Source organism: Verticillium nonalfalfae, assembly GCF_003724135.2.
Source record: "Verticillium nonalfalfae strain VnAa140/NRRL 66861 chromosome Unknown scaffold_33, whole genome shotgun sequence".
NCBI lineage: Eukaryota > Fungi > Ascomycota > Sordariomycetes > Glomerellales > Plectosphaerellaceae > Verticillium > Verticillium nonalfalfae.
Window position 1 is genome coordinate 198,994 of NW_021167258.1, and position 21,482 is coordinate 220,475.

A 21,482-nucleotide genomic window follows, 5' to 3' on the forward strand; every position below is an offset into this window, starting at 1 on the left:
ACATGACATGGGAAGATGAAGTCATATAAATGTGGCCTAGGTCAAGCAGCTCTTGCCGATCGCGCAGGAATATCTACGTTGATCGTGAAGCCAGTCCTCCGACTCTTTGCATCCGCATAGAGGTATGGATATTGCCACGGTGGCACGGTAAAGTAGAAGAAGACAAACACCCAGAAAATCCCGAGAACCTTGGACAACAGGCCGAACCATGGCGAGCTTTCTTTGCGCTGCTGCATCTTCGTGAACATCAACCGAGTCAAGCAGACTTCAAACAGTCCACCGAAAAAGTTCAGCATCAAGAAGACCATGTCTCCGATGAGATCCTCCACAGGGGCCGTTGCTTTCGTAACCCAATTTACGGCAATATGTGTAGCTCCCGAGACGGCGAATACCCAGAATGCCACGAATATTTTCTCACTCTTTGAGCCGGCCTCGATACCCAGACCACCTCTTGCGATAGTTCGACCCCATATTGCCTGCGATGTGGACCCTATCTTGTGCCAAAAGGCGCCCCAGAAGTGCCTCAGTGAACAAGCCTTGAGCGGACTTCCATACAGGGGGGGCCAGTCCGCCGGCTCGTCAAACTGTAGGACACCAACGAAAACAATAGCGAGTAGAGCATTGGCAACGACGAGAATGAGATACGTCAAATATGCCCAATGGAATGCGTATATGACGCGTAGCATCATTCCTCGATCTGCCGTCAGATGGACATAGCTCCTCGTTTTGGCGGTAAAGTCATTTGGCCGAGGTGTGATGGCCAAGAGAATGACGAATTCGACAAAATGGTACGATGTCCATAAAGCAATTAGAAGTCCAAGTTTGCGAGCAACGAAGCCGACCCGGGAGCCATGTCGAGTTATGGGGACAGTGGGAATATTCAGACGCCTAGGGTTCATCCATACTTTGTAGCAGGCGAGAAGGCTCCAGCCAGCTGATTTTGTGCTTCCTGGGGCCCAGCACTCAATGTAGAGAGCTGACGTGACGTGGAACACGTAGATGATGGATGTGAAAGCCCAAAGCCAGTCGAGACCTGCTGCCAGTGTGCCAGCGCTGTTGAAGCAGAGCAGCGGCCCCATGATGTTGAAAGGGAGTAGCGCCCATCGTCGTGGACCTGGCTCTTTGTGCGCCGTAAGTACAAAAGCTGGGTAGGAGGTCAAGAACCATGCGATTGGTTTTGAACCTCGCAATATGGCCATCATGTCTGCATTCCAGAGCAGACGAAGGAACCGGCTTTCCATTGCAGGCTTTCGGTTAGCAGTTTGGTTGTGTATGCGAGATGATTGAGGTGTCAACAAAGACTTCGGTGCAGTCTGGAGGTTTTCTCTACAGTGCAGTATTGGGAGCAGAAAAATATATTGCCCAAGTACTCGTGAGGTGAGATACCTCGGCAGCTTTGCATGAGAATCGATATGTCAGATTGTGATGGTCGTGAAGATCATTCGGAGACCATAAAAAGGTCCGAGTACGATGTATGATCAGCCGGGGTCTTGGCAAAGTAATGTGAGGCTGAATTCGATGTCCTGTGCAGAAATTGCATGTAAGAAGCCGAAAATGGAAGAGAACTTTCGTAGTCAAATCCACCGACCCTCCGCTTCCCCGCATGGGAAGGATTCCGCTAGACGCCGACTTGGCTCCGGCACTTGCGCTAGGATCGTCACCCGTCCGCCGCGACTCATAGGGAAAGTAAGACAATGTAACATGGAAATGTTACATCAAGCGCAAGAAGGATTCAAACAATGGAGCACGTATCCCACCTTCTCAAAAAGCTCTTGTCGTACCACTTCAAATGTGTGGAGTTGAGGCCCTACCTCGATTACATCATTGGCCATTGTAAGAACACCAAGACGGAGAGCGGCCGATTGGGTTCCACTCTGGCACACCTGTTCCCGCGGGGAGCTGGTGTTCATTAAACGGAATTTCTGGCACCCGTTAGTGCTGATATGCTCCAGATGTCGTGTTGGCCTGGTTGCAAGCCGAGCCTTGTCTACACTTTACGCGTACATCGCCTGACATTGAGCGCAGGTGCTTTGTATGGCCAAGAGCTTGACTAGTCGTGCCAAGTCGAATCCTTTGAGCTCGAAGACTGGGTCAATGGAGTAGCTCAATCGGCATTCAACGACTGGCTGAGACCTCCTCATAGTCAATGTACATCACAGCTGGACAGGCATTTCCATTGCAGGGAGTTGAAGTTCCGATGATGTTTACAGATCCACAACCTCCCAGCTCTGGATAGGCGATAGCGTCTTCATTCTGCTTCTTGTAGGCATGTTCGAGCTCATGACCATTTTGGCTGTATATATTCTCTAACACGGTCCTGCCCTGCCAATCACTTTGGCCCCATAAAAAGCTTCGGAAGTACACAGTTTACCACCTTTGAAAGAATGAACTCAGCAGGCCCTTCGTCAACGGACTTGAATTCTTGGCAATACTGAAATCGGAATGATGTGTTCTAGTTACGCAATTGCCCAGGCATACTGGCTCGCACGGGCTTCGCCGGCTACGAAGCAAGGATGTTGGTCTTGTCGTAACTAACATAGTTTGTGACGAACCAGCATTGTAACAACGCATCGGTAGGAAGCTGGGCACTGCTTGGATTATCTTCCTAAATTCGCGCACGAACTTGTCTTTTTGGCCACCTGGCATAGGCTTTTCGGGAGACCTGTACCCTCTTGTTCGCAAAAAGACCTCTCAAGGACATCCATGGAATACGATGAAGAACGGCGTTTTCTATCCGCCACATGTGGCACGAAGTTTGCAGCTCCGATGCCAGCACGACGAAGAAGCCTGTCCTGGCTATCGGCACCACGAATCCGAACTGCACGTTGCAAGGTGGCAACATCCAAAATACCACGGCTCAACATAGTTTCAGAGGCCTGTTGCTGACCAACTTGGCTCTAATGCATTGTGATCTTCACCCAATGGCTAAGGATACGGAGATTTACCTCCAGTCAATCTTGGCAATCATACAATAGACATGAATCCCTCGGGTCTAACAGCTTTCTTGCTAGCATAGCCAATGTGTAGAACGTGTAGCACTTGCAGTGGAGCAATGTGAGAAAGCCCTCACTCGCATGAGCCGGTGATTTGTGGAACTGGGTGAATCGTTAAATGTTTATAAAAGCCGTTGACTCTTGCTTTCTATTTTCTTTTGTCCGTATTCATTATCCTGCGACCTCAAGCACTTCCATTCAGAAAACTCATTCCTCATACACATTCTCGTCAAACATATCGAATATCCATCATGAAGACCTCTGCCGTCCTGACGCCTCTCGCCCTCGTTGCTGTTGGCCTGCAACCAGTCAGCGCCGACATTGGCCGTGGCGCTGGTCTTGTCATCGACTTGTTTGGCCAGGGTATTGCAGAGCTCTTTGTAGAGATCTTCTCGAAGAGAGACGCTGCCAACGTTATTGTTCGTCGTCAGGTTCCCGGCGTTCCGGAGTTTGAGTACCAGCGCTGCCGCGAAGACATTGCGGGCCTTACCATCACTGCCACTTCTCCTGCCCCGAATTGTAAGTCGGACCATAGGTCTCACACCTCGAATCCGTGATTGCTGAATCAAGTAAATCTGCAGCTGTTCAGTTCACTGGTGTGCCTCCTACCTGTATGAACCTGGCTGGTGTGCTTGTCGGTGACGAACCCGGCCCGTATGCCCTTCCTTGTGGCTCCGACTGCCTCATCTACGAGGACCTCACACCCGAACAGTTTGATGAGCTTGTCAGCGTTCTTCAGAGTGTGTAAGCAGAAAACACATACCACCTGCCAGATCCCGGCATGCCATAGGTAATCGCACGACATGGTAATGCAGTAATGGTAGATAAGAGGTTTTCGGTCAAAGCCGCAATATTCCTCATCATAGGACTTTCTCATGTTGCAAATTTCAACAATTTGACGACTTATACACACAATAAAACGTTCTGGCCAACCCTATTTTCCCTGGCCCTATGTTGATAATCATGAGATATCATGCAATATTCAAATAAACAAATTTAGTCCGAGATTATGGGAACCTCACTGAACGCTGATCTCCTTGGTGATGCTTTCATCATTACCACCGCCTTCACCATCGCCGTGCCTTTCAGAGTCCGCGCCCCGCGTTTCAGTCCCAGCGGTGCGGAACTTTCTTACAGGTACTCCGCGCAAGAATAGCTCATCTATCTCTTCTAAAGTCTTGCCGCCGCATTCTGGAATACAGAACCAGGCAAAAAGAATGGCGAAGAAGGATGTGGATCCAAATATGAAGCCAACCTTTGACCCAAGCCCGGCATACGCTGGGCTCAGAAGGTATGGAATGCTGAAGGACACTGCGAACTGAATTGTTATGTTAAAGACCGACCCGAACGCATACGTAAGATCCCGCAGCGCAGTGGTGGGAATCTCGGCTGCCACAACATGCGAGAGCGGTGCCCATACAAGGCAGAAGCCGGCGCCAAAGAGAATTGACACGGAAACGATGCCGCTCTTGATACTGTCAGACGGGTCCGGTATAGTCCCGAGTCCGCCCATTGTAAGAAGCGCTCCAGTCTGGATAACAGCTCCAGATACCAACAAAGGTCTTAGAAAATTCAGTTGCTAGTCTCAAGGCATGTCAAGATGTCTTCAAGTTGAAATCACTTACACTCTACCAGTCTTATCACTAATGAGCTGTGTGACGAGAACCATAAAGAAGCCAGTGGCGGTTGAGACACGCGACATGGCAAAGGGATTGACAGTGCCCAGAGACTGGATGAAAGTTGTGCCATAGATGGAGCCGCAGTTCTGACCGGTAAGCTGTAACAAAACATTGGTGCCAACAGTAATTAATGTTCTCTTGCAGTTGGCTGTTTCTCTGTGACCAGTTGAGAACTCGCCTAATGCAAGTGAAGGATGCAACCTACTGCCTTCAAAAAGGTTCCTGAAGCTTGCTGACTCTACAGTGACGTTAAGAGCATTCTGTATCTCATTAAACTCGTCTGTTATTTCTTGCTCAGTGTAACGTCCCTCACGAAGGAGGCGAAGTGAGTTGAGTGCCTCCTCTGGTCGATTTCTTAGGAGAAGCCAACGGGGTGACTGTCAATGTAGTCAGTATCTCTGCAGGCGCGTAGATAAGTGGACGAATTAATAAGTACCTCCGGAATCCACCAAATTCCAACAGTTAAGATGGATGGAATAATAAAAAAGAGTCCAAGAGGTATACGCCAAGAAGCATGGCTGTCAATGTCGCTTGTACCTCGACAGATGACGGCCATCACAAGAGCTCCAATCTTTGGAATGCACTGGTCAGCAATTCCGAGCATAGCAGAACTGAAGGCAAAGGTTGAGACATACCATCACTCCTTGCTGATAGGTCCCAACCACAAAGCCGCGCACTTCAGCTGGTGCCAATTCTGATTGTAACACGGGAACAAGAGCCAGCTCCATGCCAATGTAAACGTAAGCTACTATACGGCCGACGATCATTTGAACGCCATGCTTCGATGTAACCAGAATGACGGCCGATAATAAGGCCCAGAGGCACATAACAAAAAGCGCTATCCTTCGGCCAAATCGACGACTTAGAAGATTACCTGTCACCAGGCCAAACATGAAACCAACGTAGTTAATGCTGTTAAGAAGAGACAGATAGACCGTGTCGAGGTCGTGGGTGCCCGTGGCTTCGTTGAAAGCTCCAAAATGTTGCTTGAAAAAAGGCATAGCTTGAGTGTTCCCGAATGCAGCCTGGTCGGAGCCAAAATTGACTTGGGATAAGGCGATGAGGACGCAGGAATACAAGAGGCAACCATTGAAGCAGGCGGAAATGCCGCGAGAACGCTTCGTAGGTATAGTGCCTTTTAGTGCCATAGTAGAACATGTGCGATGATGTGTTAATGTTTGCATGTGTCTGCCCAGATACCGAAATGGTGCATGCGAGGTTGGAAGCTCTTACACAAACTGGACATAGTGGTTGGGAGCGCAAAAACACTTTTTGTCGTCAGAACCTCGCATAAGCACGCAACGCGGCCTAGATATCGATTGTGAGGTCCATCCCCCAGCCGAGAAACCAATCTTGTCGAGAGGAGATATCCCACCCCAACGCTGTTCTGAAGCTTAACTGCCAGGTACTTGCACAAAGAAGTTCACTGATATTGACAAATTGCGTCAACGCTAAGGACGAGACAAGATAGGTGGCTTCGTCGAAGACGTACCAAAGTGGAGCTACCAACGGACTTTGACGGGGAAGCACGGAATTCAGAGGAGAACCCCTGACACTGACCCATGTGGGTTGTAGACTTCCTTGGTTGCCGCGCGGGGCACTCACGCTTCTAGTTCGTGACTCCGTTCATACCCGTCGTGCAAACGAAGGCGTCATTGTCCACCGATGCCCGTCAAAGTCCGGTTCTAGATCCTTGAATTGACTATCATAAAAAATACTTGGGTAGTAAGCTATTGTACGGAGCCAGTGGGGGATAATTCATCGCCAAGATTAAAAACCCTCCCGCCTGCCATCTATTTCGCCCCAGAGGATGTTTGCGAAATGAAGAGCGTTCCACATACCAAGATCTGAAGGTTTGGTTCTGCCACATAAAAAGTCTCAACACATCAAAACTTCGGGACCGACTGACAAGATGGGATCTATACCGTCGACAAAACGCCCCAACTTTCTCATCATCATCGCTGATGACTTGGGCTACAGCGATATTGGGTGCTTTGGTTCTGAGATCAAGACTCCTGCCTTGACCAGCCTTGCTCGAACCGGCATTCAGCTCACAAACTTCCATACGGCTCCAGCATGCTCTCCAACGAGGAGCATGCTCTTTTCTGGGACTGACAGGCACATTGCTCGATTAGGTCAGATTTCAGAGTACATGAATCAAGACCCCCAGCCGTATACAGGGAGGCCAGGCTACGAAGGCTACCTCAACTTTCGAGTTGCTGCTCTAAGCGAAATCTTGCAGGATAATGGCTACCATACCATTATGTCAGGAAAATGGTCAGTCAGGAATACTTTCCTCACACAGAAACCTCGTTCGCTGACACTTTCCTTCAGGCATCTTGGTCTCAGCAAAGAAACATCTCCAGCCGCCAGGGGTTTTGACAACAGCTTTGTCTTTCTCTCCGGCTGCGGCAACCACTACAATTATGAACCTCAACTCGATAACCCATGGCATTCACTGGTCACGCCAATGAATGCCGGAAAGTTCTGGCTGCAAGACACCGATTTCCTTGACAGGACCAAACATATCCCCGAAGATTTCTACTCGACCACTACCTTCACTGATAGATTGATCGGTTATCTTGATGAGAGAGAAGACAGTGCACAACCATTCTTCGCTTACCTACCATTCACTGCCCCACACTGGCCCTTACAAGCACCCCGCGAAACAATCGACAAATACAAAGGTCTATATGACGAAAGACCCGTAGTGTTGCGGAGGAAGAGGCTGGACAAACTGGTCGAGCTAGGGCTTATCTCAAAGGACGTGGAACCAGCACAAATGACTGTCGAGCTTTGGGACACGATGTCCCCTACCGAGCGAGCGGAGTCCGCGAGAAAGATGAAGATCTACGCCGCGATGGTTGATCTCATCGACGTCAACATTGGTCGGGTCGTGGACCATCTTGAGGCCACTGGAGAGCTTGATAACACCTTTGTTCTATTCATGTCCGACAATGACGCTGAAGGAGCCATGCTGGAAGCCCTCCCGCTGATGGGTGGCGCTGGTACTTTCCAAACGATTATTGACAAGTACTACGATAACTCACTGAAAAACATGGGGATGGCGAATTCCTTTGTCTACTACGGCACGGAATGGGCTTGTGCTTCCATGGCACCATCGAGGGGTTTCAATACATATAATACTGAAGGTGGCACCCGCTGCCCCTGTCTAGTCCGGTATCCAGCCTTCGCCAAATCCGGGACGAATACAGACTCGTTTGCAACTGTGATGGATATCCTCCCGACAATCATAGAGCTGGCCGCCATCCCCCTGCCGGGAAAAAGGCCGGCAGGTAGTCACTGTACGAGGAGCTTCTTGGGCACCGCATCTAGACAATCACGCCCCCTCCTTTCATGATGAGGAAAATCAAATCACAGGCTGGGAGTTGTTTGGCCTAAGAGCCTTACGTCAAGGGCCGTGGAAGGCGTTTTACATGACTGCCCCTCGTCTGAGTGAGATTTCAGACAGGTAGTAGCACCATCCGCGCTCATTTATGCGGCTATGGGTATCATCAACGCAATTGGGGCTCTCGCCAGTGCCAGATGACATCTCTGTTGCTGTGAACTCAAGGTCCTCTGGCGGTTCTGGAAAGGCGTCTGGGTACCGAAAGTCGTTAAGTCCACTGGGTCGAAAGTCTAATTCCAGTAGGAACTCACTGGGAAAGGTTAACCGACAGGAAGCGGCGGTGTACACGGATCACGTAGGAGTCTCATACTTTTCTGCTCGACAGCATGACCAGAACAGGCGTTGCTCAAGGTGCCGATCTTCAGTCTGTGACCCACGAAATGGGGCACCAGGCCGTTCTCCTCGTGCCAGGAATAACGTCTGCAGACCGAAACAAGCTTGTTGAATAAAGGACCATGCCTGTAGTGGACGCAGTGAGAACTTTTCAAATACTGAGGCAAGAAAAAAGCATTGTATGTCGCGGACGGAATGACCAAGGGCCCCAACTCGTTTTAAGGCTGCAGCATAGTAAGCCTCTGCTGTCGCCCGATTCTCTTTCTCGAAGACCGTCGATCCTTGCCAGGCGTCCACAATATCGGGGATTTGACTTGGCTTGACCCATGGCAAAGTATAGGAGCCCATGGCGCACGCAACAAGCTATGAAATATTCAGATAGGATACAGGCCGTAATGTGATGGAGTAAGTACTTACAACAAGGCACGAGGCTGAGTCCCACTGCAACCCATTTTCTTCGACCAATCGAGCATGGTGCAGGAGGTCATGCCCGTCAAGTATGGGATTACGTGGATGGACGATGGCAAGGAAGCGCTTGCTAAAGTGAACAAATTGATCATCCGGCAAAGTTCGAGAGGAACTGCTGGTATTTCCCTGTTTTTGATCATTCTCTAGCGCGTATTCAAAAGGAAATGACACTATGTTGGCGACGTTGTTCGGTACAACATCTCGGAGAGCGGGTCACTTCAAGACGGCTTCGCATCTGAGCGACGCGAAGGATGGTCTTGTTTCAAGATCAAATTCCAGAGTCTGCCTTGTGGTTTTCGTTGGCATTCCTTGAGAATCACCTTTCCAAGTGTCAAGGGCCAGCGATTGCGGCGACGCTGTATGCAGGGTTCTAACCTGGGGTGATGATAGTGCCGGTGAGAGACCAACAATGGACTTGGAGGTGTTTACACTACTCTGTCCTCGCTGCAACATGTCTTTAAGTTCGTCCAGTCGCGCAAGAACTTCCTGGTGATTCGTGGCCAGGTTGGCCGCTGAACCGCTGTTGTTGACAGGCTCCTCCGTCTCTTCCCCATAAATGCACCTAGCTTTATGCCGTGTACAGTACCCGCATCGTGGCCTGGTGTTGTCACAGCGCGTCTTGCGGACTCGACAGAACTGACATGCTGTCACGGCGCGCTTCCTACGAGTGAAATCCGTGGTTCAGAGGCGTCGTTTCTTGGTGATTCCAGTCGTACCTGCAACATTCTGCTCGTCATCGTCGCAATTGATGGATGGGTCATCTGCAAGGGGTGATCGCGTCAAGTCGTTGTCAGACGATGCAGCTACGGGGGAAACTGCGATTGGAGTTTGCCATGACTTAGATGTTCGAAAATCAAATGTTTTCATGGTGAAAATCGACATCGTCGTGGGATTGTTCGCGGTGGGCGTCGTGTACTGCGCTTTGCTTCGTTTCGGTCTCGTGCACTCGACGGGGAATGACGGTACTCATCATCGACGAAGAAGAATTTGACGGAAGGAGACGGAGGTCTTCGAAGACTGCAATACGGAGAGGTATTGTGCGGAGACGACTGGAACATCTCTAGACTGATAACAGGCACTGGCCTGCACGGTCGCTAGCGCCATTGCGTGATGTCTGATTGCAATGAGGTGATGGCATCTCGTCCCCTTCGGGTTATCAAAAGGTTCGCCGAAGCCTCTCTGAAAGAAACTTCTTGCCTCGCGGTCCATGGTAAGCCAATTTTAAACACATATTGACCACATGTATGTGGTCAGCTACTGTTGATTGATGATAGCTAGGGACCCTAATCATGGCGGCAGAGTCAGTACCCATTTTGACTGGGTATCACACACTGCCGGTTTGGCCCAGTTGATTCTCGACTCATGGGCGCATTTGAGTTCGAACCAGCACGGTTTACCATCGCAGGGGCGTAGAGGCAACATTTGTATACCTAGGTTGGACTGATTAAGGGTACTTGTATCACGTGGGTAGATCATGGATGCAAAGAGATTCTTTGGTATACATTTATGCTTGGTAAATACTGGTCATCATCAACTCTTCAGCACATTAGACAAGTGGCCGGTATGCGTTCACATCAGGCCGGCGGCAGCAAGCATGGCAAATAGCATGACGCTCGACCCTGTCAGCTGAGCGGCACCATTATCCTCAGTCGCAGCCGACTATCGGTATGTCAACGGTTACTCTTCATGACGTTGGTACAAATCGTCTTACAGGAGTGGCGGTAGCCTCAGCAGTGGTTTGGGCAGCGGCAGTAGTTGAGCCAGCAGCCGTGGTAGCGTCAGCAGTCGCGGCAGAGCCGACAGGAACAGCCTCAAGGTCGCATGCCTCGGCGCCTTCCTCAACGCCCTTGCCGTAGTGCTGCCAGATGTCGAACTCGTTGGCGCACTCGAGGCACTCCTCAAAGAGGCCGAGCCAGGTGGAGTTGCTGCAGTGGACTTCGCCATCCTTGCTGCCCAGGATGGCATTTCCTGCGAATATTAGTGATCGGAAACAAAGGATGGTAAGTGTGATCTGAAGCGTACCACAGTTAGAGTGGCACTCAAACTTCTCCCCAGTAGCTTGACGGGCCTCGAGGGGCACGACGTCGAGATACTCATAACCAGCGACGACAGGGACGGAGGCAATGCCGGCGGCGGCAAGGAGGGCAAAGTAAGACTTCATCTTGTCAGTGTTGGAGTGGCAATGACAAGAGACTGGTGCTTGACGAGAGGCTCGATAAGGGTGAGAGCTGTGGGTTGGATCTGCGGGAAGCTAGACAGGATGCCAAAGCGAAGAAACCGCGGGAACAGCGACGTGAGGAAGTGGGAATACTATATAGAATGGGACCACCTCGGTGATGGGGCCCACGGAGATGCCTGGCTGTGTGGCCCCTGGTCCCGGAACGGCCTAGGACCTTAGGCCTAGTCTCGTTGGCAACTCTGGGCACTGCGAGGCCGGGAAAGTGTGCCTGTATAGGCAGTCATCCGATTTAGGATTCGACGTCTAGTTCTAGCCTACGTTGAGCCCACCTACGCCATTCCTCGAGTGGAGGAATTACTAACAAGTCTTCTTGGTTGCACTAGTTCCTCCTGCCTGAACGAGAGCATCCAGGCTGGCTGGTACAGTAGCTTTTGCGAATCGCAGAAACTGGTGTTCCCCGAGCTTGAAGATCAGCTGCGCAGAAAGCTTGGGGGACCGCGAGGAGACCCCATGGCAAGAACAAGCTAGCATCACTAATTTTAATGCTATTGGGCGCCCCCTTCGTAACCAGGGAATGGTGGTGCGAGCCGGGCCGTTATCTGATTGGTGTGATTCATCTTATCTGATGATCTGATAACTTTCTGGCCCTGTCCGCATCCACTCGCTCACGCACGCCAAGCCCTACGCTTCCGAACTTTGATTTTGAGCCAATCACCGAGGAAGAAGCCTTTGCAGCAGCATGCCCGGTGCCGGAGTCTGTCGGCAAGAGGGGGAGGAACACGCGAGTGGAGCGGTAAAGCGGGCGCTCGACTTGCCGGCGACTGCGTGATATAAAGGCCCAGATGCCCAGGCCTCGCCAGCAGTGAGCCGTTGGCCAAGACCCGAGCTGTCTTGGGACGACATCCGAGCCGCGAGGAGTTGCCTGCTGGGAGCCGACGCTATGCCGACCACTCTCGAGGCTTAGACAGGTACGAGTCGGTGGCAAGAGAGAAGAGTCATACTACACGAGTCGATGCGCAGAAGTTCTGCTGTCTCCATCGGGTGCCAATTACGATGACGCGCAACGCGGGCAGTCGACTCCTCGGATTCCTGAACGCTTCGAGGGCAGCATGTCAGTCGAAAAATGGCCATGAAGGCACGATGCGGCGAGGACCGAATTTCTGTCCACCACCCAGGCGAAGCCGGTTGGCCTCCAGCGCAACTCTCTGCTTGTCGATTCTGCAGAAGGCCTCAATGCGAGGACCATGCCTACTGATGCTTCCAAACGATTACTCAATTGAGAAAAAACAGTCCCCTGAGGTCTTGGAGTGGAGATAATCAACTTTCTTTTCAGATCCAAGGTCTCTGCGTCAAACGCAATGTGAACAAGAGGGCAGCACATTTCATCGAAATTGTTGTCCCTCTCAATCTTCCCGGATTGCGAAACATGTTGAGAGGCTGCCCGACGCCATAGATAAATGACTGAAGCGCATTTACACGATGCCTACACGCTGCAGCATAGCGTGAACTAAGTACAAATTGGCAATGATCGCAATTATGAAGACGCACGCCTTCCGTGGGCAATTCCTCATCCAAAGCCCGCCAGAAATATCATGCGCCCTCTCGTCACGGTCTCGTGTAGATCCGTCGAATAATGCAAGGTCGGGCTAACAGCTATACTGAAAAGCCCGGAGCGGCGCCTCGGCTTTGGTGTACATCGCAGAGCCAGCCGTGGTGTCCAATTTCTGGAGACGAGGCGCTCGCTACTGACGCGATAATCCCAAGGTGTAGGAGGAGTCGAAACCCCAAATGGTGCCATTAACTAATTGGATCAATACCAGAGGTGACTTAGAGGCCATTATTTTGATCTGGCATGATCTTGGCGGCAGTCGATTATATATCTTTCGCAGCGAGAATTTTACCCAGGTGGTCCGTTGGAGGGTGCGACGTAAGTCGATGAACCAGTTCTCTTAACCAATCTAGACGCTGCATTTCCTCTAGCACTGTGGTATTGTTGGTGGTCATGAGCAGAGGAATACTCTTGCATGGCCGACATTGTCGTCGGATCGGTAGCAGATGAAATGACATGGCAAGCTCTTAGCGTCGTGCGTGGAAGCATGCCACAGTCGGCTGCGCTGATTGCGCCTCCATTTAGACGTATTCAATCAGTCTTGTAAGCGACAACTGGATCGTCAGCGCGTGGTTTGAATAGCGTGAAGAGGTCTCCTTCTGACGTGGTCAGAGCAACTGACATTCCCACAGCCTTGTGTACAAGTCTCACATGGTTCGGATCAATGGTGCCGCGACTATAGCGAAGCCCCGATGATATTGTCTGGATCCCGTCGTCACGCTCTTAGCAGAGGTGGCCCGCTCACACAAGGGCATCTGCTGCATTGCAAAAGCAAGACCTCGTGTCCCTTATCTCGCCAGGCTCAAGGAGACTTTTCTTCACTCACATCACAAGTGCACCGTTTTTTGCGGCGTTCAAGAGACTCGGCCTCTCAACTGTGGGCAGCGAGGCGGATCTCACCAATGCACAAAGGTATGATATCCGGGATGTAGCGGAAGACAAAAGGGTATGATCGGAGGTGGAGGAGTCAGCTCTGTGCCAGTTTCGATGTGGGAGATCCGCACAAAACGACTGCAGCCTGTTTGGACGGGCAAGTTGAATGGCGAGGTGAGTGAACTTCTGTATGCGTCAGCCTGTTTTGGCACAGTTTGGCCTTCATTGAATGACGAGGGCTTGAGGTGGTATCTTCATGCCCTCAAGGTACGTACTCGTGCGACCACTCGTATCAACACGCTCAATGCAATTAAACGAGCCAGAAATGAAACATGTCAGCCACTGCCTCTCGGGAAGGCTCGCCCGATCATGCACTCGGGGTCGGCAATCTGTCGTAGGCCTTGACTGCAATCTACATCGTCCTTTTCGTCGGGTGGGGTGGATGCTGTAACTGGAGCCATCTTCAGCATCCAGCCGATTGCCTCAAATTACGAAGAATAGTCTGGTATTGGTTTGTGTCTACAACAGTGCCCTCTTGACATCTCGAAAATGCCAGATAAGAAATAGGGGCGTATACCCTGTCTATCGCCAGACTCGTGCTACCAGCAGGTCAAAGCGGCCTAGAGGCGGCCCAGTGCTCTGCTGCTACACAAGAAGAAGCAATCAGGATCCCGCATGTCCATGATTTTCACAAAAACAGTAGTGAGAGATTCTTGAATGATCGTAGAAATGACCACAGGTGAGTATTTTGGTCCCCCTTTGAGCGGGGATGTAAGGCAAAGCAGCGAGAAAAGCGATTGAGGTCACCGTGACAAAGTGACTTCATAAGGGGTATGTTGATGGCCAATGCCATGCAGGCCTGTAAGCGAGAATTTCTGGGCGTGACGGCGGCGTTGTTATGGCTTGACTGACCGTTTGTGCATAGAGGTCCAGCGTCCGCCCACCACCCACCAAAGGGCACCCACGACGTTAACAAGAAGACTAGTCAGTGAACGGGACTGTGGCATCCCATGCTATCAGATACTGTATTCATTGTCTGACCTTCATCGCTATAGGTTATCAAAGAGGACATGAAAGACCACAGGAATGTCGACAGTCCCTAGTGATTCGGGAGCAGTACGCGAGCGCTGCTTCTCGAAAGCACTACCAGGGGCCACACTTCTTGGCTGATCGCGGGTGACTTGGCTTGCTCTCAAGAATCATATCTTGCGTGTACCTAAGCCGCGGGGTATTTGCTGGTGGCCTATAGCAAGTCTATGAATGACCATTTGGCCTTACATGTTTTTAAATAACGCTCCGACTGGTGATGGTGCTGGGAGCAATCTGGTTGAGTTCAAGCCCGACGCCCATACGCCCGCCAGTGGCGTGATGGAACATCCCACCACGGGTTCGACCTGGCCGTCCCCTGCGTTCAGCACCCCTTGACCCTTCTACCCACCGAACCTGGCCAAGTGCCTGCATATGGCATCAAATTGCTAGCCAATATGGATGGAGGAGCCTGTGCTGGATGGTCATGATCTAGGAATATAAAATGCTCGGGACAGAGTTCTACACAGGCAGAATCTCTTCCCCGTGGGTGTATACCTCGACTTTCCCAATGAACATGTGCAGCTCAAGGCGGTCGGAACCCTTTTGGGCAGCATCGCAGGCGCTTTGGAGCAAACCCTTCTCTTCAGGACGCCCATTGTGCCAAAGTCCCTCAACACCCATGTCTTCCTCAACGGCATGGCTGCCCTTCCCAAGAATTGATTACCCTAGCGCCCAAAATCAGGAACACTCGAGACCATCTTCAGCATTATATCATAGGGTCAGAACAATGATCACGGCGTTATCGACTAGTTGGCCATCATCAGGGCATGCGATAGCGCTAGAGCTGCTGATGGCCACCGCCCAAAGCCACCATCGCTGCTCATGTCCTTTCGCTAACCAGGTTTCGCCATGACGCCGACTGCACGATCCATTCCACATGACAAGGTGGTCCCATCGAAGCGCCATTCACGAGCGAATAGCACGCAGCCACGAACCTCTAGGTCGTCCAGCGTCTGGTCCAGCCTGCGCGCAATCCCGTTTTGAGTCTGACATGCGTTTGACGCTGCCTGCTTCGCACCAAGGAGCGCCCTTGCTTCGATGACCCAGCTGCCGACAGTCTTAAGACTCATCCCGCTCCCTATCCAGGCTGTCGGGCCATCACCTCGTTAGTCGCTCGATGAGGGTGCTTCATCTACTCTTTTCCTTGGACCCCTTATCGACGGCATGGCCAACCGAGCACTCCAAAACTCAAAATGGCGATGACCCCCACAGACACAGAGGCCCCCGACCCAGCGCTGTCTGCCGCAGCACAACCAATGCTGTCTTCATCCCCCGAAGATACCCCTGCACCGCAACACGAGGTACGGGCCCAGGTTCGCGTCCGATTCAGGGCTGGCGTGTCCCGAGCATCTGGTACGCCAAGGTCTAATGGCATGCAGGATGAGGAGAACGAGGACCATGATTCGGCCCTGGGCGAAGACGAACAAGACGGGTAAGCCACCAACTGATGGCGCACCCATTCCCTCGGGTCGGCGGAGAACCTCTGCCCCCTCTACCTTTTACCCACTGACTGACACATGGGCCGTAGATCTGCGTCAACGCGGTCCATCACCTCCAGCGTCCTGAACTACCGAGAGCGACATGGCCGCACGTGGCACAGCGAGCGGACCGACACGCAGTACTTTCTGCCGAACGACTCGAAGCAGCTCGAATGCATCGACATGACGTACGTCGAAACCTATCGCTCTTGCCCCTCCTCCAGACCAGCTCGTCGCTCATCACATCACATCTCATGACATCAGCCATCGCTTCCTGACGATCCTGCTCGATGGCAAACTCCTGCTCGCCCCATTGGAACCCGGCGCCAAGCGTGTCCTCGACGTCGGCACAGGGACAGGTATGCGCGTCTTCGTCCTGTCCACCTGCTTGCGCGAACCCCCCCCCCGAAGCTAATGCTAGAACCAGGGATATGGGCAATGTAAACCAACCACCAATAAGGGCCCCAACTAAACCTGCCTCTTCGTGCCGTGACCGACCGACTGACCACGGCGCAGAGCCTTCGCCGACGCGTTCCCCGAAGCCGAAGTCACGGGCACCGACCTCTCCCCAACCCAGCCGACATGGCTGCCCTCCAACCTCTCGTTCGAGATTGACGACTGCACGCGCCCCTGGACCTGGGAGGCCAACACGTTCGACCTAGTACACATGCGCCTCCTCTTCGGCGCCATAACCGACTGGCCCGCCCTGTTTCGCGAGGCGTACCGTACGGCGCGGCCCGGTGGCTGGTGTCAGTCGTGCGAGGCGGAGTGCCTGATTCGCTCTGACGATGACAGTATCACGCCCGACACGGCCATGGTCTCTTCGTGGTCGCGTCTGTTTGTCGAAGGGGCCGAGAAGTTCGGGCGTTCATTCACCGTCCTGTCGGATGAACTGCAGCGGAAAGGGATGCAAGAGGCGGGATTCGTGGATCTGCACGAAGTGAACTTCAAGGTACCTATTGGGGACTGGCCGTTGGATCCCAAGCTTGCCGAGGTCGGGCAGTGGGTTCGCTTGACCATGGAGAATGATCTTGAAGGTACGTACCCGGCATGGCTGTGATGGGAAGAGCTGTAGTTGACGCGCTTAGGCTATACGCTTTACATGTGGAAGGATGTCCTCGGGTGGGATACGGACGAATACCGGACATTCTTGACGTCGATGAAGGACGAGATGAGATCACGAAAACTACATGGGTATATGACAGTGAGGTACATCTACGGGCGCAAGCCTTAGAACGGTCTCGAAAAAATAGGCTCAGGGAAAGAAAGACAAGGAGGCAGATGGAGCCTATCGAGGACTTGTCTATGTTCTATGTTTCTTTAAACAGGTAAGAGATTCCATAGATGGCAATGACACCATTACAGCGGAACTTTTCTAGTGGCACTGAAATGGTCATCCCACCTATGCTGTCTTTCAATACTCGAGGCGATGTTCGTCGAAACCAGTAGCAAATGCCGCGAAACACTGCTTACTCTGTGATGGAAAACGTCCGTGTCGACTGGGAACGGCTGGTATCAGCAACGGTTCATTGAGAACGCTAGTCGACAAGAGCCAGCGACAATAGGAGCTGTCAAACATGACTCGTCTGCTCTACGAGTCTCGTTGCTTGGTTGGTGACTCTTCAACCGAATTGTGTACCTCGCATACGGGACATGTCAGTACCAAAGTCAAGGACCGTGGCGGCAAGCACCATGGTCGTGCTCCCCGAGTCGCTTTCAATCAATATATGGCACGAGTCGATACTCGACCGCGCTGACAAAACACAAGATTCGAGGTACAGGTCAATTCTTGTTCCAAAAGAGTATGTATGTGTTCATAGGCTACATGGCCCAACGCTGTTCGTGAAATCATCATGATTTTATCCCTCCCTTTCTGTTTTCTTCTTACATCAGCAGGAAAGCAGTCATAACGGCCACGGCCGCAACACCCAGTGACCCAACAGCCAGACCCGTCGCGGCGCTGTCGTCATTGTTGCCGCTGCCGCCATTACTTGAGTCGGTAGAGCCCGTCTCGGTGGGCTGGACGAGAGTACCAGATTCGGTGGATGACGGTGTACCAGACTGGCGCTCAAGGATGAAGATCTCGCCTGTCGAGTCAGAGGTGACGTAAAGGCGACCCTGGGTCCCCCAGGCGAGACCGACGGGGCGGAAGCAGTTCTCGGGACAGGTGGAGAGGTCGGTCATGCGGACGATGTGCGTCAGGCTGTCAGCGGAGGTGTGAGGCTCAGTGGGCTCGCCGTTAGCGAAGTCGACCACCGAAAGCGAATAACCCTGGGGGTTTTCGCGGTTGACTGGGGCTTGTAAGCATTCATTCACGGGAGAAGTGGCGGAGAGAGAAACATACAGCTGCCGTGGAAGGAGATCCAAGCCTCGGTACCGTTTTCATTGAAGATGATGTCGAGAGGGGCAGTGTGGGCGGGGAAAGCCAGACGAGGAGCCTGGTATTCTTCACGGCAGGTAGTGTCGTCAAGAGTTGTATTTGTGTCAATGGCGAACTGATCGCCGACCTCGAGATTGTCGTGGTCGGGAATGTCATCGGCGTCCCAGACAGCGTAACACTGAGGGTAGCCGTAGTTGGTGGCATTGGCTTCATTCTCGGGGGCATCCTCAATAGTGCCGTGCTCGTTGAGCTCCTCGGCAGGGTTGTCTTCCTTGATCAACTGCCCGTTACGTTCAACATCGTCGACCGAGTTCTCCACAGAGTAGAACCTGCCAGATGTGGGCTCCTCAGCAACACCGACTGAGTTGCGCAGACCCCAGCCGAGGACACGGCCCTCAAGATAGTCAATGGGGAACGAATCGGTGTTGTTGATGTTGAAGGCGCGAATCTGAGACATGCCCGAGTCGATGTTCATAGCTTCAGTAGCCAGATTGTCGCCGCTGCCGCGAGAGACGACGAGGTATCCAGGGCTGTGGCGCGAGACGACGAGTGTACGGGTGACATGCTGGTTGCTGGCCATGCCAGTGATCACCTCTGTTCCATTACCGCTGACGGCGCCGGTGGAGGGGTCGTAAGGCCAAGCGAAGACGGAATCGACTGTGGAGGCATACAGGGTCCATCCGTCGACGGAGAAGGCCATACCGTGGTTGAGCTGTGCGTGAACCATTAATTTGGCTGAAAACCATTGGCAAAGGATGTGAGACAATCGCAACTTACCCCTTCGAGCTCAATAATGACCTTGTTCTGGTCGACCTCGAGACAGGTGTGGCCGTGGTCCGTGAAGGTGATGTGACGAACACCAACGCCAGCGTCCAGGACGATGAGAGCGCCAGCGTTGTCGACGGCAATGGTGCGCGGCTTGACGAGGCCATTCATAATAAGCTGAGCTTGCCATCCGGGGTGGACAGCAGGTGCATTGTACTGGGTGGAGAGGATATTCTGACACTCGCTTTGAGCGAGAGCAGTGGCAGACAGAACCACAGCCGCCGTGGCAGCAGTGCGGAGGCCCTTCATGCTGGCGATTGGCGCACGACAGTGTTGTCTTGGGGTCCTTTTGTTTCTGTCGACGGGCAAGATGCTGACCTTCAGGGACTTGGTGAAAGAAGAGGAAATGCTGTTCGATCGGGATCGCGCGTGCAACGAAATGCAGAGAGGGCCCGGATTCTCTCAGCCAGTTCCGCAATGCAGACGAAGGATGGAAGGATACCAAGGTCGACCCCACCAGGAGACCCCTCCTTCTGATCGCCCCTCACTTATCATTTTGCTCCTCGCGTAGGCTTCGTTCGGCCAACCTCGTGGTAGTGCCTGTGGCATCAGGCCCTCACGCGGGGCCGCCAAGTGTCGCCTAGGCCCGACCGGAGCAAGTCGAATGCAGGCGGACGAGCCAGTCGATCACGTTGGCGAGGATTCGGCGCACCTGGCAGCGCCTGCACCAATGCGCCTGGCGTCGGCAAGCCTACCCTGGCCGCCCTTTGGTGTGTCCGCTCTAGCAGTCGGACGGATCAGACGAGAGAAGCTCAGTAGCTGCTGAATACGGAAGGACGAGGTTGGGCCCCACGCGATAGCTTCGCCTGAACTCCGCCTGGTGTGCCACTTGGTCCAGCGCGGCGGTACATTTATTCAAGTTCCGTCGGGAGAATCAGGGCTGGCCTGAATTGGCACTGTCATCGATCATACTCCTGGAGTCGTTCAGGCCCTACGCCAATGTTGCTTGTTTGATAGGAGGCTGCAATTGCCCCGGTGATGACGGGTGCGTGACCTCTATCAGAGGATCGATCGCGTGGCGAATTCACGCACTCGCTGATGATCGGCGGTGTCGATGTGCTTGCGAATTGCTTTCCTCAAATCGAACGACTCGGTAATCGATGTGGACTGATGGAGGAGCGATTCGATTCGATCCTTCCTTTGGGGCTCCGAATACTGGTAGACTAAACCGCATTCCATCTGTTTGAAGCAGCTAATGACATAGGCTATCTGGCTGGAGTGGCCTGCAAACGACAACAGGACCTATCTCGAAGAAGGCAAGCTTGCCATGCGTGTGAGAGGAGGAGGAATTCGGCAAGCGACACAGAAGCGTGGGATGTTGGGATTCCACAAGGTCTTGTCATGTCAAGCTTGTGGAAAGAGGATGCGGGAGATGCCCAGGCTCCTGGGGCGGGGTAGGGACGCTTCCACTGCCATTGGCTCTGGAGCGTACGCCTTCAGGTACCTGGGCCACCTAAGGCACCCAGAAGACATGCAGCCAGAAATTTGGCAGCGGCCATCTTTGCTGCTTCACACTGTGAAATTATCCATCAACCCACCGGCAATTCCATCGTCTTGGAGCGGTCAAACCCTGGACCAGGGTTCCGATAGCATCCATCAGGAACACGCTGAATCTTGCCGTGACGTCCGAAACCCACCGCCAGAAAGTTGCAAACTACTGCAATATTTTAGCATCACGTCTCTCCGCCGTGGCCATCGCTGATAGTCCGCTTCTCGATGAGTGTCAGCTTCTTGGTCCACCAAGCCCACCAAGCCCCGTCAAGCCGTCAATTGTCTTGAGAGGCAAGGTACGGCTTCTCACAGCCGGCGATGGTTGAAGAGCTCGGGTCTGCCATTGGACGAAAGAAAAAACCGCAGACAGGACCGATGAGACCGATGAGACCGATGAGACCGATGAGACCCTTTTAGGAGCCTGGGCGAAAACTACCAGTAGAGACACAGCACCAGAGACTTTGCCGTCCCAGCCATCCATATACGTTTGCGCTAGGCTTGTTGTTCGTGGATCGATTGCTTGGCGAACGCGAGCCCCGCCATCCATTACCCCTCCCCCTCCATCAGCGCACGATTTTGACGGAGGAGAGCTCTTGGCACACACGTTGATCAGCACCGCCCCCGAGACACCTGACGCCTCTGCCTCGCGCCGATGTGCAATTCGAGGTCAGTCTGC

The 21,482-nt window shown here is 52.7% G+C and overlaps 6 protein-coding genes across 6 annotated transcripts; 2 read left to right on the forward strand and 4 right to left on the reverse strand.

Moving 5' to 3' along the window:
• Nucleotides 1-41: 41 nt before the first annotated feature.
• On the reverse strand, nucleotides 42-1,241 carry D7B24_005440 (uncharacterized protein; the record flags this gene model as incomplete). Its single annotated transcript, XM_028639593.1, has 1 exon — nucleotides 42-1,241. One exon carries the CDS (start codon nucleotides 1,239-1,241, stop codon nucleotides 42-44), a length of 1,200 nt encoding a protein of 399 aa, XP_028496114.1.
• Nucleotides 1,242-3,244: 2,003 nt separating this feature from the next.
• Nucleotides 3,245-3,741, forward strand: D7B24_005441 (uncharacterized protein; the record flags this gene model as incomplete). The annotated part of the gene is made up of 2 exons (XM_028639594.1): nucleotides 3,245-3,512; nucleotides 3,575-3,741. 2 exons carry the CDS (start codon nucleotides 3,245-3,247, stop codon nucleotides 3,739-3,741), a joined length of 435 nt encoding a protein of 144 aa, XP_028496115.1.
• Nucleotides 3,742-4,011: 270 nt separating this feature from the next.
• D7B24_005442 (uncharacterized protein) lies at nucleotides 4,012-5,439 on the reverse strand (the record flags this gene model as incomplete). Its single annotated transcript, XM_028639595.1, has 4 exons — nucleotides 4,012-4,555; nucleotides 4,619-4,770; nucleotides 4,878-4,910; nucleotides 5,308-5,439. 4 exons carry the CDS (start codon nucleotides 5,437-5,439, stop codon nucleotides 4,012-4,014), a joined length of 861 nt encoding a protein of 286 aa, XP_028496116.1.
• A 5,012-nt stretch (nucleotides 5,440-10,451) lies between these two features.
• Nucleotides 10,452-11,043, reverse strand: D7B24_005443 (uncharacterized protein; the record flags this gene model as incomplete). The annotated part of the gene is made up of 2 exons (XM_028639596.1): nucleotides 10,452-10,541; nucleotides 10,594-11,043. 2 exons carry the CDS (start codon nucleotides 11,041-11,043, stop codon nucleotides 10,452-10,454), a joined length of 540 nt encoding a protein of 179 aa, XP_028496117.1.
• A 4,782-nt stretch (nucleotides 11,044-15,825) lies between these two features.
• D7B24_005444 (uncharacterized protein) lies at nucleotides 15,826-17,344 on the forward strand (the record flags this gene model as incomplete). The annotated part of the gene is made up of 5 exons (XM_028639597.1): nucleotides 15,826-16,064; nucleotides 16,161-16,298; nucleotides 16,375-16,469; nucleotides 16,629-17,147; nucleotides 17,199-17,344. The coding sequence occupies 5 exons, from the start codon at nucleotides 15,826-15,828 to the stop codon at nucleotides 17,342-17,344; spliced, it is 1,137 nt and encodes a 378-aa protein (XP_028496118.1).
• Nucleotides 17,345-17,994: 650 nt separating this feature from the next.
• On the reverse strand, nucleotides 17,995-19,564 carry D7B24_005445 (uncharacterized protein; the record flags this gene model as incomplete). The annotated part of the gene is made up of 3 exons (XM_028639598.1): nucleotides 17,995-18,401; nucleotides 18,455-19,202; nucleotides 19,268-19,564. The coding sequence occupies 3 exons, from the start codon at nucleotides 19,562-19,564 to the stop codon at nucleotides 17,995-17,997; spliced, it is 1,452 nt and encodes a 483-aa protein (XP_028496119.1).
• Nucleotides 19,565-21,482: the final 1,918 nt, after the last annotated feature.